We start from the raw sequence: 18,364 nt of genomic DNA, 5'->3' as shown, positions 1-18,364 counted from the left end.
TGTGCTTTGTTTTAAACGTAGAGGCACAAACGGATAGAAATAGATACGACACCCGTTTAACTTACATAAAAAAATATTTTATCGTGAGATATGAGTCATTCTTCTTGTGAATTTGTTGAGAAACGTTGAATGAATGAATGCTCTGGTTGTAATTTAAGGAAGTGGTTCAATAAAGGGGGAAACCAGCTGCAGGTTAATAGTGAAAAAATCCATCTAACGTCACAAAATCATTTGCAAATATTTGCTTATGTTTACGCCGTTGTTTACTCGCCAAGATGATGTCACTTCCTGGAGGATGATGTCATTAAGGAACTGGGCAAGATTGCAAAAATCCCGAAAAAAAGGTCCTGATTTTTGTTAGTTAAGGCGATATGTTAAAAGACAAATTTTGGGGGTAATGCATTGCAAGTAACGCTAGTTACGGAATTAGATAACTTTTTCAAGTAACTAAGTAACGCATTACTTTTTAATGTAACGAGTGACTTTTTCAAAGAAATAATGCAATATTCTTTTTTTTTCATTTATTGAATGACAAGTCTCCTGTACCCATGTTGAGAGAAATCGGAGGTACAGCGGTGTGCACTGTGTAAACATGTTACTGTAGTTCTAGACTAAATGTGAACATGCATTTATTAATCTCTCTCTCTCTCTCTCTCTCTCTCTCTCTCTCTCTCACACACACACACACACACACAGACGCACAAAACAGATTCAGTATTCATTAAAATTACAACACTGAAATGCAAACTCGGAATGTGACGCAAACCATAATTAAATATGTTAAATAACACAAATATCCTTTGTGTATTTAAAGGTGCTGTAGGGAACTTTTGTAAAAAAATATTTTTTACATATTTATTAAACCTGTCATTATGTCCTGACAGTAGAATATGAGACAGATAATCTGTGAAAAAATCAAGCTCCTCTGGCTCCTCCCAGTGGTCCTATTGCCATTTGCAGAAAGGCATGCGCTCCCGGTAAAAAATAACCAATCAGAGCTGCGGTCCGTAACTTTGTTTGTGTTCAAAATTTAGAAAAATGAACATAATAAGCGAGTAAACCATGAATCCATTTTCCAAACCGTGTTTTTAGCTTGTCCTGAATCACTAGGGTACACCTATAATAAATGTTTATATTCGGACTATTGCTTCGGGGGTACCGCGGCGGAGTAACCCAGTACCTTTGTGATTCTTCATAGACATAAACAGAGAGAAGTAGCTCCGGCTACAATGTTCTTCCGCAAGACGCAAGCAGTTCTGTTTATTAACCGCTAGAGCGTCAAAAGTTCCCTACCGCAGCTTTAATCCCATTCTATTAATCAGTGTTTTTGATTCTGACCTTTGATGATCCAGTTCACCCATACTCATAAGTAAAATGACATTAGATAAACTAACATTTGTGCTTCATAGTTTTTTATTATTAGTAGTAGTAGTAGTAGCCTATTGCTAAACCATGTTGAACTTGCGTTTTACTGTACAGACGTGAATTTACTTTTCATTCAGGCTGTGAAAGGGCTTTTATATTTGCTAAAAATATAACTTTTTATATAAAAAACAAACAAGCAAGCCCTGCCCAGATTTACAACATTTAGAACATTACTTTCCATAAAAAGTAACTAAGTCATGTAATTAGTTACTTTTTTAGGCAGTAATGCAATATTGTAATGCAATGGGCTACATTTAAACAAACTTTTTAAATAAGATACATTAAAATAAGCTCAGACTGAATAAGTTTGTTCACTTCACTGGTTTGCACTCTATCTGCCATTTAACTTTATTTTTATTTATTTTTTTACATGTCCTTATTGTATAGTTGTTTTGTAAAGTTGTATTTTATTTTTTATATTTGATCTAGATTTTTAGGCTCTACTGTTGGTGTTATCTGTATGCACCGTCTGAGAGTACCACAATTTAAATTCTTTGTATGTATGTACTGTACATGTGGAAGAATTGACAATAAAGCAGACTTGACTTAACAGTAACTTTCCACAACACTAATAGGAAATACCTATATATTAATTACCAGTTAAAACAACGCACATGAAACATTTGTTAATAAATATATTGTAACGATATAGACTTCCTATTCATCGGGAAGAAGGAGGCGGGAACCGGCGCACAATCAAAAACGTTTTAATATTCAAAATTAAACACAAAACAGCGCGTCAGCCCCTCACGGCGACTGACGCGCACAAATAAAAAGCAAACATAAAATAATGTCCCAGGCCTGGTCCTCTCTCGTCCTTCATGGTCGTCACTCCAGTTTTATATCCTTCCATCTCCTACGTGGGACTCGATACTGGTGGTGGGGCGCAGGTGCAGCTCATCTCCAATCACTACACCTGGCCTCACTCCTCGTTCCCACGCCTCTCGGCCCCGCCCCACTCGCCACATATATATATTTTCTTTTTTGAAGAACGTTGTGTAGCATTCCAGGACATGGGAAAATACAATAATGAAATTACAGTAGCCTAATGAAATTGTTGAAAATAAACCCATATGTTCACTTGAAGTGATCTATTACCTAAAATAAAAATGTCATCATCGTTTACTCCCCCTCATGCCATTCTAAACCTGTATTAATTTCCTTCTTGTGTTGTTGAGCACAGCATTTTAAGAGACTGTGGGTAACCGGCTGATGGTAGCCATTGACTCATTGTATTGTGTTGTCCCCATGATGTGCGAGTCAATAGCAACCATCAACTGTTTGGTTGAAAATGTCTTAATAGCAATACATTTTGCACAAACTATCAATATATCATCTTGACATAAAATTTTAATGATTCCTACCATTTAAACATTGACATTATTATTTTATCCAGTATATTAAAACATATGCCAGGCACATGAAAATGTATTGCATAGTATCGTTTAGATTGCTACAGAAACGAAACTTATTTCAACTTATCAAGTTATGATCAACTTATGATTCATAGTCCAACTGTGTTGTTTGATGACATTTTATAGACATCAGTACCCCCCCCCCCACACACACACACACACCAGTATGTCAAACCAAAGTGAATCAAGTAGATATCAACTTGTTAGCATATTTAGTTGCAGAAATGCAAAAGACTTAAAAAAAAAACATTACGTGTAAAAGTGTTTTAACAATTTCTAAACATTGATGTTTAATGGACATTCATAGTGCATTTAGTCACAAACTTAAATAAAACTTTTTTGTTTATGAAGTATCATATCTACTTAATGATAATGAAAAATGTGGTTAGATTCCTACTCCTAGCTCTAAATTACTGGATTGTACGGCGTAAGCACCTCATATATGCTGACAGGAAGAATGTGGGTGAAAGCCTTTCCCATGTTACTTGCAGCATGCAGTCTGCAGCCCACTCAACAACATTTCCAACCTCAGAATGTGAACAACCACAATTCTTTGTCATTGTGTCAGGATGTTGCATTCTATTTTAAGAGTACACATTGTTACTACTATTACTTCTACTACTACTAATAATAGCATAGATTGATCATAAAGTCCTTTATTTAAAAAAAATGCTTGTCATAATATATACAGAAACATTTAATTGAGAATAACATTAAAGCAGATTAAGGTTTGGGCAAATCTGAATTGTACAGGTATATGAGACCAGTCATATATTGTATTTAAGACATAAATTGTTGGAATGTAGAATTGTGACATTAATAATACATCTGATGCATTTTCATATTGACAGTATTTTTGAATATACACTCTGTCAGCAAATGAAAATAGAGACGTGATGCATTATAGTGGCATAGTGCCATAAAAGTGAAGAACAGCAAAAAAAAAAAAAAAGCCAAAATAAAGAGATGAAAATCTTTGAATCCATCCATAATCTTGGAACCAAGTGAAATGTGGCTGTTGCCCTTTCTTAGGGTGAACTCATCTGCAATGTGAACAAAGGAAAAATGTGTCATATCATTTTCTGGTGACTGAATAATGCTTTATCAGCTCTGCTTAGTAGTGACTACCCACAAAATATGACTCGGAGCAACAAAGTCAGTAATATACACAGCTGTGCTAAGTTTGAGACCATGATGAACATTTAAGGGTTATGAGAATGAATAATGCATGTGGTTGTAAATCTGCTAAGTCACTAAGTGTGATACGGACCATGTTAATTCAGTACAACAGGAAATACAATATGCACTTTGGATTATTCTTAACTTGTGATGGATGATCATCACATGACAGCAACACCGCAACATTTTTTAATATGTTAAAATGTTACTCACAGCGCTTTCAAACTCAAAGGGACTGAGGTGCTGGGTAATAATTTCAAACATTCCAGGAGACATGGGGGGCTCAGGAGAGGAACATGCATTTTGGACTGGACCACTGAGAATTGAGGACGTTGAAGAAAGAAAGAAGAAAAATCTTAATCAGTTCATACAATCATGCAACACAGAGAAGAAACAAATTATAAAATTAAATCTTGTTGTGAAAGAAATTAAGATACTCACTTCCGATGGGAAATTGGAACTAACTGTGTCTGAATGTAAGGACAAACTGTGAAAGATGAAAGAAAAATGCATTTAGCATTTCCACATAAAGTATGATTGTTATAAGCCTGCTCTTTTCCCAAATAAAGAGTCCTGAAACTCAAAAAAATACAAATCCTCGACAAATGCAAAAGACTACTGAAAAAGACTACTGAAAAGAGGTGCTTATCCTTAAGAAAACTGTATTGGTAATACAGATAATTTCGTTTTTCTTACAGTGAGTTTGACAAAATGATGCTTGAGCATGTCGAATAGAGTCAACAATACGATATACACTATGTAAACATTGAGATAATGGGAAGTGACGATGACGTACATCCCTTCCTGTCAAGGACGTAGCTTTGGTTTGAACACTGGGTTGGTTTAAGTGTGAACTGTTTTAGTAGAGTCCCGGGCCATGCTCACTCATGCAGTTTATTTATTTTGTCTGCTTACATATTTACTTATTTTCTTATATTAATATTGTTTATTTCCTACTCCTTAACAGTTCACCATGCTCCTAATGATTTAATCTATGCCATCTTTTGGAATAGCTGAAGGCCATGTAAAGTTCTTAACTGTGACATTTTTATAATAAGACTAGCTTATTCCATACTAGCCGATTAATCAAAATAAATAAAACATGGGACACAGCTAAATTATAAAAAATCTGATACGTTTGCGGATGTCTAACCTTTGTTTTGCTGGCTGTTGTAATGTTTCCCAAAAGCCTCATCCTTGGGGATGTCAGGATAGAGGAACTTTAGAGGATTCTCTGGGACAACCCCATCTGCAATGACCTTGTAGTCCCGTATAATATCAGCAATGGGCAAGGCGTTGAGACGGTTTTTGGTGTACGGCTCTACAGAGATGAACTTTGGGTCTCCTGTAGACAGAATACATGTGCTTAAGATTATTTAACAACATATTTAATACAATAAAGACAAAGCAAAAAAAAAAAAAATGCACTGAGCACCAAAACAGCCAGGAAAACTGTAAGAAGAGCTTTTTCATCAGGCATTATTTAATATGAACAATTACATGGTCATCTGCACACTGAAAATAAGGAAATACAAGTTTTATCTATAAAAGGATAAAGGGCATCTGCTAAATTTTGGAATATCTCCAGTCTGGAGTTTCCCTCAGCAAAAACAAGACTTTTTCTCAGTGTGGTAATTACAGTCATTGCTTAACCTGTGCGGACTTGCAAACAGAACTCTGTTCACTGCATGGAAGAACTGGTAAGGATTCTTATGTTGTTATCTTTGTTTAATAGCTCCAAACTTGTAACATAATGTCTCCTATATTAAATATTGTATTGGGAATGTTCTTTTTAAAGGAATCATTCACCCAGAAACGAAAATTCAGGTCATTCAAGACCTAGATGAGTTTGTTTATTCATCAGAACAGATTTGAAGAAATCCAGCATTTATTTCTGCAGTGAATGGGTGCCGTCAGAATGAGAGTTCAAACAGTCGATAAAAACAAGACGTTAAATGTTTGGAGTCATTTGGATTAGTTGTGTATTATTGTGAGGTTTTTATCAGCAGTTTGGACTCTTATTCTAGCGGCACCCATTCACTACATAAGATTCAATAGTGAGCAAGTGATGCAAAATTTCTTCAAATCTGAAGAAAAAAACAAACACATCTACATCTTGAATGGCCTGAGGGTGAGTATATTCTTTGCAAAATTTCATTCTTGGGTGAACTTTTCCTTTAAAGTATAATGACATATTGTAGACAAACCATTTTCATCCTGCTCAACCCAGGTGAAGGTGATTCCTCCAAGGTGACTTTCACTAAAGCGTAGCAGGAATGTCCCTGGCTCCTTCTCCTTCAGTAAGGCACGTTCCATCTCTTTACTCACAAATCCCATTATGTAACTGAGAAACAAATAAAAAAATGTGATAAAACATCACAAAAAAAGACTTTTCTATCCAGTAGTTGTATTTGTTATTTATTACATTCTTGTCAGAATAACACAGCTAAAATGTGCTATATATATTTATCATGCATCTGAATGCCATAACAAGTCCACTGACCCGTCAATCCAAACAGGAAGTAAATGTTTCTTGATAAGGTCCAAGATCGAGTCCAGCCAGAGCCAAAAACTAAATGATTTGCCAGGAATGTTTTCCTGAGAACAGCAGAAAAAAAAACTAATTGGATTTATATTGTTACAATTTGACAATAGCAAGAGTATATAAAATTGATTCAATATTACCTTCCAGAATTTGGACCAAGAAACTTGGCAGTCATTATAAGAAGCGTGTTGACCTTCAGAAACAATTAAAACACTGTTTAGATGGAAGCCACAACAAAAACAAAAACTGCGCTATTGGCATGTTTATGGGACAACATTAGGGAAATACAGTCTACATAGTGTAATTAAGCAGATAATGAGATCAAATTCCTTTTATGTTACATAAGTCAACAGGTTTATAGAAAACATACCCAGAAGTTTATCTCCCAGCATGTTAAGCTGCTCTTTGTTGAGTCCTCGTCCTGCAAAACTTGAGAACTGCCAGCTGAGGACCTCTGAGAGTTGACTCCAGCTTGCCCGCAAGGGGTTACTGAAGAATCCAAGGTTCTACACAAGTCAGAGAAGTTCAAAAATTACTTAATGTCCAGCGTTACGACATTTAGTTATTTTATAAACAAAATACTATATGGCTATTCTTTGTATCTGCATCAGAAGCTCACCTTGGGGTCATCAGTTAGCAGGTTGTACCACATGACAGATGCCCAGCCCCCTGGGAGCTGACTGACATTAGAGATGACCACCAGCGGCAGGGAGCAAGTCTGAACAGGAACAAAAATACAAAACTCAGCGAGTGGTGTCATAGGTGATGTTAAAAAATAAATACATTTAAAATCAAATCATTATAATAATAATAATAATAATAATAATAATAAAACATTACATTAGACCCTTTACAAATTATGACAGAGCTCTCCTTAAATAGAATTTTAGCTTAATTATTATTATTATTATTTTCTTAGAAAATAATATTATATGTAATATATCATTTATTTATATACTTGGGTCAGTAATTAAATTTTTTAATTTTTAAAGAAATTTAAAACTTTTATTCATGAGGTATCCTGAGTGATTTATAATGTGTTATAAATGTATAAGATTTATTACATCTTACAAAACTATGTCTTATAAAATTGCAAATAAATTGTGTTCTTTAGAACCTTCTGAAGGATTTTTTTTTCCACCATTAATAGTAAATATAAATCAATACAAAATCAGCATATTACAAAAATATATAATACTTACATGTAAGCTTTAAATATGCTTTTGATTATGTATGGAAATAGTATATAGTATTTATGTGTATTACATATATATTATTAGACACTAAAACATACCTCAAGATCAATATCCAGGCCCTGTAACATCAGCATGGCCTCAAAATTGAGAGAGTGTAGCTCCTCTGTTACTGACAGGGGACCCTGCAAAAGAGAGACTCAATGTTAGCTTCAAGGCCATGATCAAGCGTATACTGTGTGAGGCTGCCCTCTGTTGGCAAGATGATGAAAAACAACATGGCAAATATGCTAGCATGTTACCAGGCTCCAGCCATGGTGTAGGCCTTGTGTGCCAGTGGAAGAAATAGACCTATAAAGAAAGCAGATATTAGAAATAATGCAGTCTTACCTCATTTCCTTTTCCTCCAGTAGGACACTTTCTCTCTTTCAGCTGCTGCAAAACACGAAGTCTTCATAAAATATCTTCGCTCTCTTAAAAAGGGATAGTTCACCCAAGAGTGAAAATGTTTTTTTTTTTTTTTTTACTCAACCTCATGTTCACACAACTCATTCTAACAACATTTCATAGTTATCACAGTTGTCAAACTTAAAAAAAAGGACACACACAAAATATTTGATAAGTCTTCTGATGCCGAATAATTTTATGAGAGGAACAGGTTAAGTTATTAACTTTTTTGGAGCTATGGTCACAAAATCTTTGTATGGAAAAATTAGCATTTAAATTTCTCCTTTTATGTTCAATTAAAAAAAAAAAAAAAACAGAATGTGGGTTTGGAGCAAGATGAGGGTGAGTAAATAATGACTGATGAATTTTCCTACAGTGGGTGAACTCATTTAAATAGATTAACCACCAAAGCCTTATTAACACTACTGGTCTTAATTCATGAGCTAGAATTCAGAGTGAAGTACCAGATGCCTGAACTCTACAGAAAGACATCCAGTCGACTCCTCAACATCCATCACTTTGGTGTTGTTGGTGAGGATGAAGAACTGTCTGTTCCTACAAGGAAATATCAGTCATGTTAGATTGGATATTTTCTGGTTAGTCACTGCTTCCACTGTACTGTAAATGACAGTAACCCACTATGTAGAATATATACAGAATTTAGCTGGTAAACCACTGCTGTCCCCCTCCCCCCACACACTTAGCTGAAAAACTCATTTTGAGATTTGGCCTAAATAAACAACAGGAAGTTGGTTCTTCTGTTTGAGGCTGACTGCACTCACACTTTGCCTGGTGGAAGGTCTCTGCACACACAAAAATAGAGAAGAGTAGAAAAACATGGTCATGTTGGGGTAAATGCACCAGTGAAACAAACATTGCTTGCATGGATTTTGAACAAAGATAGAAAAAGTTGCATGAAAATGTGAGAATAATAATAATTATTATAGCCATAATCATAGTTGGGTCATTCCATGTGTATAGTCTTCATGTCCTTATCATAAATGCCACTATACATATTCACAGTCATAAAGATGGAATTCATATTAGAGATTATTATTATTATTATTATTAATAGTTCCACTACTTTAAATTTAGTGGATGTGTTGTTAACGTAAATAAATATTTAAGTTTGTTTAGTTTTTATCAAAATAAGGTAAACAAAACAAAAGAATATTAGTGTGGGAATATTGATTGGTTTTTACAGATTTTTCCTGTGAAACCACTTAATTAATCTCAACATAGATTCTTCAGTCAAAAACGAAAAAAAATTTAACGACAACAACTAAATATTTCATAAATTTCCTTTTAATGAAATGCATCTGAGATTTTACTTAGAGAAAGCAAGTTGGTTGACATCTTCCAGGAAGTGACGTCATGTGTGGTAGGAACACAACTTCAGTAAATATTATGATGGATATTATGTGGTGTACTCTGGAATAAGTTGGTTTAACGCTGACTAATAACAATAATAATCTGTATGTTATCTAGAGATTGCTTTAAAATATATATATATATATATATATATATATATATATATATATATATATATTAACTTCAGATTGACACTCTTCTGTAAATTAAATATCATCCCCCACTGAGCCATGGCTTGCTTAAGATTTTTTTTCTCTCTCATTTGTATGATCCCCACTCTTAGATTTGTATACAAACAAGTTATAAATAAAAAGTTTTAACAGTAATTTATTAAGTCTGCTTTAAAATTGTACACGCTTCCTCATATCACAAGGACAGTTCTATTTAATAAGTTAAAAGTTTAATAATGGTTGATGTATTGCACATTATAGTAGCTATTGCAAATGTAATGCATAACAAGTTTGGCCCAGGTTACAAAGATAATATGTAGACATACAGATAATCCTGGGAACATACTTATCAAATGTTGTCTTGACTTTGAGTTGATAATCCACCTCCGGTAATTTAACCAGTAATCTGAAAAGGAAAAGTGAAATTAAAATGGGCAATAATTGTGTTGGACTAAAGGCAGTCAACCCCTTGTGAAAGTAGACTTGTATACATGAAGAGCTGGTTGAAGCTGTGGTTCATACCTGACCTTGGTGGTAAACTGCACCTGTGTTTTGATGATTAGAGGTTTCTGAGGGTGTGTAGGCATGCAGGGCTGCTTCTCCACCACAAAGGAGCTGCAAACATGACCAAAACAGATTATTCAGGTTTCCTGGTCACCCAGCGCAGCCTTTCTACTGTGTTGCATTCATCAAGTTTCATTCATTTACAGCACTACAGTATATGTCACACAGACTGAACTGCTGTGCCTTAACTGTTCATCAAGCACATTAAATCTACATGTTACCTTTTAATGAGGTGGTAGATCAGGTATTTGACTTGCTCCTCCATTTGAGGTCTCTGGAGAGGGATTGGATCACTCTCATAAGTAACTTTCAGGATCAGCTCACCCAGTTTGTCTAGCTGTCTTTTAATCTGGAAAAGACTCTGGGCTGTCAGAGTAAACCTGTAAAAGTGATTTACATGAAAATTAGGCTTGATTCAGATCTCATGGTAGCCCCAAAAAACACCATAACAACACAAGACCTATCCACCAAAAGTCTGGGGTCTGAAATGTTTCTGAAGGAAGTCTCTTATGCACACAAAGGCTGCATTTGTTTGATCAAAAATGCAATAAAATAGTGATTTTGGGAAATATTATAACAATTGAAAGTAAGTGTTTTAAAATGTGATTTACTCCTTTAATGCCAACGCTGTACTTTCAGCAGACATTACTACAGTTTTCAGTGATCCTTCAGAAATCATTTTAATATGCTAATTTAAATGCTCAAGAAGCATTTCTTGTTATTTTGTGACATTCTTCAATGAATAGAAAGATTAAAATGGTCACTCTTGAACAATTTAATGCATCATTGCTGAATATAATTATTGATTTCTTAAAAAAAAAAATCAAACCCCAAACTTTTAAACAGTAGTGTACATCCCAAGTTTTATCCTGCAGCTTGTCTTTACTGTGTGCATTTTAACATCTAACAATTAAAACAATAATCTATATTAAACAGTATAACTTAAATTGTATATTTTTTTCATTATTCTATTTCTTTATATTGTAAAGTGTTGTACCAGTTCTGGAGCTGGTCCAGTCCTATCAGAACCGGTCCTCCAATGCAGGCGATCTGTTGCCTCCGTTTCCATTCCTTAAGCTCAGGGTTGAGCTGAGAGGAGATCAGGGTATCAATTTCCTTTATAACATCTGCAATCTTTGACAAAATCTCCTGCAAAGGTAAAACAAAATGAATACATAGTGATTAAGAGTGACCAGGAAACAACAACTTATATAGTTGCATCACACACCTGAGCGAAATATACTAAAGATGTGTGAAAACCACACAGAGCCACCTATCTAAGGGCAGGAAGTTCCCAGGGCGGTTCAAATAGTAATACATTCTAAGTAAACAAAATCTTTGTTTAAACCAGAAGAAAAGGAAATAGCTGTACAGGAAAACAATTTCAAATAAAAAAAGTGAAAAGTGCTATCATTGTAGAGATACACTTACCTTTCTTTTGAAATCCAGGCGGTTCAGTATTTCTTGAAGTGTAGTGACTTCTTGCTTCATGGTTAAAGAGTTTCTCTCAACTGGATCTGCAGGATATCAGGGAAAGATGCTTTCATATCATAATCCTCTCTTATATGCCCATATTGTATTATTTGCTTTATAATGTCATAAACCAATTGGAGTTTGTCTTTTTTTTTTTTTGAAGATGTCAACGGTCATACACTGGCTCACCTCGAAGTTGGAGGGTTTTGTAGCGAAAGTCAAAATCGTCCTGCATGTCCTCAAGATACTTCACAGCCTGGTCCAGCATCTGATAAGAGCATGTTGAAATAACGGCATATGTCACATACACTAAACCCCCATGACTGTGATGTAACTTACCTGAACACTGCTTCTTATGACTGCCACTTTGTTGTCAAGAACTTTAAGCTTCTCCAAGGCGGCTGAGTTTTGCATTGACTTCTCCAGTGGTCCCTGCCATTAATGAAATGGAAACATGGCAAACAGAAGATTTCAATGTAAAGTAAATGTATACATCAAATATGCATTGTACTAAGTCTCAAATCGAAGAAGCACATTTATAATATTGGCCATGTTAACTAGGTCAGAATGAAGCACCTTTTGGATCCCACGCTTGGTATAACTGTACTATCATGTAAGTGCAAAACACTGAAGCTTGGTTAACAACATAGTTGTATGGGGTATATGTGGTTTTTGCATGCTGGTTGTCACGTGTCTTGGCAGTACCTGTTCCTGCATGCTGGCTGTGGATAAGATGCGTCTTTCTTCCCTCAGGCAGTTACAGATGACGGCGGCCATGTGCAGAGGATTCGGCTTGTATTTTACCTGAAAGAGCGACGCAACAGCATTTACTGACTGATCACGTGAGACCGAGAAATCAAAGTTCATTTACAGAAATCATGCTTCATGAGGAATGTGGCATTACAAGTCAAGTAACCTTGGAAAGTGAAAGTTCAAACAAATAACCATTGATGTAAACGAAACAGCTGATGGTTAAATTCTCACACATCTTGTTTTTGAGATGTGGTTTGTTTCCATGACGGAGTTTATCCAAACTGTAATACGTAGCAGGTTTTAAATGTTTTTTTTACATTTAGTCGCGAGATGCAAAAAAATTACGTTTTATGTAATAATTAATGTCCAACCTGATCCAACACGTCGGAATGCCCCATGATTGTTTTGAAAGCACTGAATGATTATACAAATATATGATATGAAACTAAAATCATATATATGTATGGCATTAGGAGAGTGCACTTTCAGTTTTGAGTGAATTGTTTCTTGAAGTGCACACTTCGCAGATTGAGGTTTTGATATTTGTTAGAAGTTACGGAAAATACCAATCGTCTGTTAAGTTCATTTGAACTTGTGTTAGACAAAAACATTGTGGGCGTTTCAAATAGTAGGTGTTTTTATAAATGCAATATTGACAATGATATTTCCACAGACACAAAACAAATGAATTTTTGTAGATGTCCTAAATACAGTCTACGTGGAAAAATGAAAAATGGTCTAACCACACCGTGCTCTGTCATTTTGTTTTCGGGGTGGCATGCAACACCAGTTACAGACAGATGTAATTTTTTAACCAAGCGAAACCCCCGACATTTGATTCTTCTGTGGAAGTTTTTTTCTTATTTATCTAGTGAGAAATCCCCACGGCACCCACCCACTCATGAAAATACTGCATAAGCAAAAGATATGTGTACAGCAGTCTGACACTGAGAGTTTTGCCAGTCAGCTTTTGTGAGTGAATTTAGATTCTGAGACATCCTGAACTCTTTTTTTCTTGCTGTTTACTGACTATACTGTAAAAACATTTTCGAAACTGTAGGAATGCACATTATTGTCACTAAAGCTAGCACATCAAAATGGTATGTTGCAGTGGAGTACATGTCAGCCATCGCTTATAAATATTCTTCCTTACTAAATGTGGTAAACTCGATGTGAGATAAATGACCTGAGGTGCTACATACTGGTTAGGACTGTTTCCACAGAAGTCACTGAAAAGTTAGCAAAAACCACACATGAGTACACAAGCTTCCGTTGACAACTGAATACACACTTCAAATCATTTATTATTGTCATAGAGTTATGAATCACAACAGAGGTTCTACGTAAATACCTTATTGATGACTATTACTGTAAATCCCAATACTGACCATTAGTTAATTTCCTGATAAGTGACAATAGAAAATAAGAGCATGCATTTGAATAGTCACAGGGTCACTCACGAGTTCACTTTCCTTTCATCTCAGTTCCCGTTTTAGAAAGGATTTGTAAAAATAGGCAAGGCATCATTGAACAAAACTATGCTTTTGACTAGACAGTGTGCAAAAACAATGTTTTGTAAAAAAATAAATGTTTTAGAGATTATTTATACTAAGAAATTGCTAGCAAATTTCAGTGACACACTGAAATTTTATTTTCTTGTAAAATGTACTTCAGTAATATTTGCTGGGTTTTTTAAAGCATGGATTTGATACTCAGGGATGAATCAGATGTATGGAAATAGAAGGAGGGCAGTGTGCGTCTGTTACCTGTATCTGGTGAAATATTCTCTTTAGGTTGTGTCTGTGAAGAAAGTTCTGCTCTTGAGAACACTGCCTCTCAAGCTGAATGAGGAAGTTGTTGAAGAGTACCGTAGCCATAGATTCATGGTTTGAAGCTGTCTCCCTGAGGCAATAAAGGCAAAAGTGCTTCAGGAAGATGCATTCGCTTGAGCTTTAGAGTTGTGTTACAAATCCATCATTTTTTATTAAAATACATATAATGCATTTGCAACACAACTCTAAAGTGGTTGTTTTTTGTTTTCCTGAAGCATGCAATTCAAAATGTGATTTTATAAACATTGAAAATACAATTTCTGATCAGTGTGTAAAAAACAACAACTAACCAGTCCTGGCTTTCAATCCAGTTGGCCAGCACCTGTCTCAGCTCCATTGGAAAGTTGTCATCATAAAAATAGTCCACCTGTTCGAGGAACTTAATATCCAGTTGCTGGATTTGTTTCCATTGACTCATAGTGGTGCTGGGAAGAAAAATATAATGGATATCTTTTGAAATTGCTTTAGGCTATCTATGAATAAAAATGTTCTGCAATACAGGTGCATCTCAATAAATTAGAATGTCATGGAAAAGGTAATTTATTTCAGTAATTCAACTCAAATTGTGAAACTTGTGTATTAAATAAATTCTTTGGTTCTTTTAATTGTTGTGATTTTGGCACACATTTAACAAGAACCCACCAATTCACTATCTCAACAAATTAGAATACTTCATAAGACCAATAAAAAAATTTTTTAGTGAATTGTTGCCTTCTTGTAAGTTTGTTAATTTACTGTACATGTACTTAATATTTGGTAGGGGCTCCTTTTGCTTTAATTACTGCCTCAGATCAGCGTGGCATGGAGGTGATCAGTTTGTGTCACTGCTGAGTTGGTATGAAAGCACCGGTTTCTTTGACAGTGGCCTTCAGCTCATCTGCATTTTTTGGTCTCTTGTTTCTTATCCCATAGATTCTCTGTGGGGTTAAGGTCTGGTGAGTTTGCTGGCCAGTCAAGCACACCAACACCATGGTCATTTAACCAACTTTTGTTGCTTTTGGCAGTGTGGGCAGGTGCCAAATCCTGCTGGAAAATGAAATCAGCATCTTCAAAAAGCTGGTCAGGAGAAGGAAGCATGAAGTGCTCTGACATTTCTTGGTAAACGGATGCAGTGACTTTGCTTTTCAAAAAACACAATGGACCAACACCAGCAAGATGATATTGCAACCCAAATCATCACAGACTGTGGAAACTTAACACTATGAGCTCCAACCTTCCTCCAGATTTTAGGACCTTGGTTTCCAAATGAAATACAAAACTTGCTCTCATCTGAAAAAAGGACTTTGGACCACTAGGCAACAGTCCAGTTCTTCTTCTCCTTAGGCCAGGTAAGATGCCTCTGACGTTGTCTGTGATTCAGGAAATTCCTTGACACGTCTCGTGTGGTGGCTCTTGATGCCTTGACCCCAGCCTCAGTCCATTCCTTGTCAAGTTCACTCAAATTCTTGAATTGATTTAGTTTGACAATCCTCATAAGGCTGTGGTTCTTTGTGCATCTTTTTCTTCCAAACTTTTTCCTTCTACTCAACATTCTGTAAACATGCTTAGATACAGCACTCTGTGAACAGCCAGATTCTTCGGCAATGCATGTTTGTGGCTTACCCTCCTTGTGAAGGGTGTCAATGACCGTGTTCAGATCAGCAGTCTTCCCCATGATTGTGTAGCCTAGTGAACCAAACTGAGAGACCATTTTGAAGGCTCAGGAAACCTTTACTGATGTCTTGAATTGATTAGCTGATTGGTATTAAACTAGACATTAAACTCTAAACTAGAATTAGACAAACTATTTCTTTAATACACAAGTTTCACTATTTAAGTTAAATTACTGAAATAAATTAACTTTTTTTTTCACAAGATTGTAATGTATTGAGATGCACATGTACATGAAATACATGAAAACTATGTGTACAGTAACCATATCAAATCAAAGACAACAATGACCTAGGGAGATCAGGGAGTGTTTTTGTGTAACCAATTAGAAATAAGCTACAGTCTGAAACCACTATCAAACAAGACCATCATACTTGTGGTGACAGTAGAGGTTGTAAAACTATTTCTGAATGGAAAAACAAAACAAAACTATAGTATCTTCTAATAATCCTAAAAAAAAATAGATTATTATACAGTATTAACCTGTGTTTTTGTATTTGTTGTTTCAAATGTATTTGCTGATATTTCTTGTGTTTACTATGTACAAATTTTTTTTTTTAATGTACAGTATGGCGCAAAACAACAGCAAGGTTATGGGTTCAATTCCAAGGGAATGCATGAACTCAACTGACCATGAATGCAGTGTATGTCGCTCCTTTGATAAAAAAGCATCTGTCAAATGATTTAGAAGTTATGTTGCTCGCACTATTGTGAACTTTATTGTGAAATAAGATTACCACAATAAATCCATGCTCAAAATGTTTATAAACTATTTGAATGCGTATTAGACAAATGTGGCTCAACAACGTGTTACAAAATGTCCCAGTCTCACCGATATTTTAGCCACCATACAGTACCTTTCGTATAAACGTAATAAATATTACAACACACCACGAAACTTAAACAAACCACTCGAATACAAAAGTAAATTGTTTGACTTGTAATGTTTGCTTAAAACCAAAACGAAGGTCCAAATATTTACCTGCTGCTCTGACGAGAATGACACTCCCGAGAAGTTGGCACAAAGCTCCTGCTAAACCTGATGTTTTCTGAGTAAGCCACGCGTTTAACCTTTATTATATACAGTCTATGGTTTCACCAGACGCAGTTCCTCAAGAGTCTTGCCGGCGAGAAGCGCTTCAAATGTTCCTAGAGGTCCGGAGATGGTTGTACGGTGCCGTTTCCTCTCATGAATGAAGTCCTTTAGGTCATGAATGCCACAGCTATCTTATCCAGCGATCATGACTGAACTGGTAAACAGGTGGGTTTGAGTTCTTCAAGGAAACGTTGAGCTCTTCGCGAACACGGAAACGATGCTGCAGAAAGGGGAACTCCCCATAACCTGCGATACAAGTGTGTTCAAGGGTATTTCATACTGACTCCCTCAATCTGACTCACATCTTCAGAATGGAAGGTGCTGTTCAGTAGACTTGAATTAAAACCACTGACTGCATCTATAGTCATAGCCTACTAAACATACATTATCTATCAATTCAGCATTAATAAACTTTATATATCATTAAAAAAAATTGGTAATATGAAATGAAATGAAACTTGACAAAAGTCTTTGTACATAACGAAAAAAAAGAACAAAATTTTTAATAAATGTAGTATATATATATATATATATATATATATATATATATATATATATATATATATATATATATATATATATATTATTGTTTAAAATTAATTGTATTTGTGCCATTTCATATTGATAAAATAACCATAACATTATCACTTAAACCTTGTGTTTATTAGAATTTTTTACAGTGTTTTAAAGTGAAGTTATTACAATGTTAATTATGATGCATTTTCTTCATACATTTCTGTTTGTTTATCATATTATAGTATAATTGTACTCTTTTGGATAACAGTTATACATATCTACTAGATTTATATTTATAATACTAATAATATTTTACAGTAGACTTATTCTTATATATACAGTAGACATGTTCTTAAAAAATAATACTTTAATTCATACATTCAGTATAATTGCATGTATTCTTTTTTTAAAACAATAATACAATTCATTTTATTATATTTCGTTTACAGGATTTAAAAACATTTTACAGTGATACTTGTTACCATGTTAAATATAATATACATTTTCTTTAAACAGTTATTAATTTTACTTCTATTCCTTTCCCATATTTTAGAATAAACATGTTTGATTTTAAAAACAATAATAGTTTTTACTGTATTTACAGTTCAAGCACAACTGTAACTAAATTTGACACTGAAAATATTGTCATTTTAAGTATGTACATTGTCCTGATAAATAGTTCATTAATAAAAAACTTTTTATTTGTTTCCTTACCACTGTAAAATTGCAAGTTAT

At 34.8% G+C, this 18,364-nt stretch overlaps 1 protein-coding gene across 2 annotated transcripts; it reads right to left on the bottom strand.

Moving 5' to 3' along the window:
- Positions 1 to 3,480: 3,480 nt before the first annotated feature.
- On the bottom strand, positions 3,481 to 17,358 carry LOC127965266 (signal transducer and activator of transcription 4). Of its 2 annotated transcripts, none has more exons than XM_052565964.1 (24): positions 17,000 to 17,358; positions 14,658 to 14,792; positions 14,302 to 14,437; positions 12,488 to 12,586; positions 12,122 to 12,214; positions 11,972 to 12,050; positions 11,741 to 11,826; positions 11,307 to 11,458; positions 10,531 to 10,689; positions 10,268 to 10,360; positions 10,092 to 10,151; positions 8,987 to 9,007; positions 8,669 to 8,759; positions 8,148 to 8,192; positions 7,859 to 7,942; positions 7,184 to 7,282; positions 6,935 to 7,070; positions 6,705 to 6,757; positions 6,523 to 6,617; positions 6,227 to 6,363; positions 5,173 to 5,364; positions 4,461 to 4,506; positions 4,233 to 4,335; positions 3,481 to 3,883 (listed from the first exon to the last, which is right to left on the bottom strand). In XM_052565964.1, the coding sequence occupies exons 2-24, from the start codon at positions 14,783 to 14,785 to the stop codon at positions 3,869 to 3,871; spliced, it is 2,202 nt and encodes a 733-aa protein (XP_052421924.1). In that variant the 5' UTR covers positions 14,786 to 14,792; positions 17,000 to 17,358; the 3' UTR covers positions 3,481 to 3,868. The 2 variants fall into 2 exon arrangements, with proteins under 2 accessions (XP_052421924.1, XP_052421923.1); XM_052565963.1 differs by having other exon boundaries at positions 8,148 to 8,189; positions 17,000 to 17,339.
- Between the last annotated feature and the right edge of the window lie 1,006 nt (positions 17,359 to 18,364).

Source organism: Carassius gibelio, chromosome B9 (assembly GCF_023724105.1).
Source record: "Carassius gibelio isolate Cgi1373 ecotype wild population from Czech Republic chromosome B9, carGib1.2-hapl.c, whole genome shotgun sequence".
Lineage (NCBI taxonomy): Eukaryota > Metazoa > Chordata > Actinopteri > Cypriniformes > Cyprinidae > Carassius > Carassius gibelio.
The sequence above is the reverse complement of the archived record's forward strand: the minus strand, read 5'-3'. Positions and strand labels throughout refer to the sequence as shown.

Coding starts and splice junctions, on each gene's coding strand:
- LOC127965266 (XM_052565964.1), bottom strand. CDS start 14,785: ATGAGTCAATGGAAACAAATCCAGCAACTGGATATTAAGTTCCTCGAA. Junction 12,587..14,301: donor GAATATTTCACCAGATACAG/GTAACAGACGCA, acceptor TCGCTCTTTCAG/GTAAAATACAAGCCGAATCC. Junction 6,618..6,704: donor CTTGGTCCAAATTCTGGAAG/GTAATATTGAAT, acceptor TGCTGTTCTCAG/GAAAACATTCCTGGCAAATC.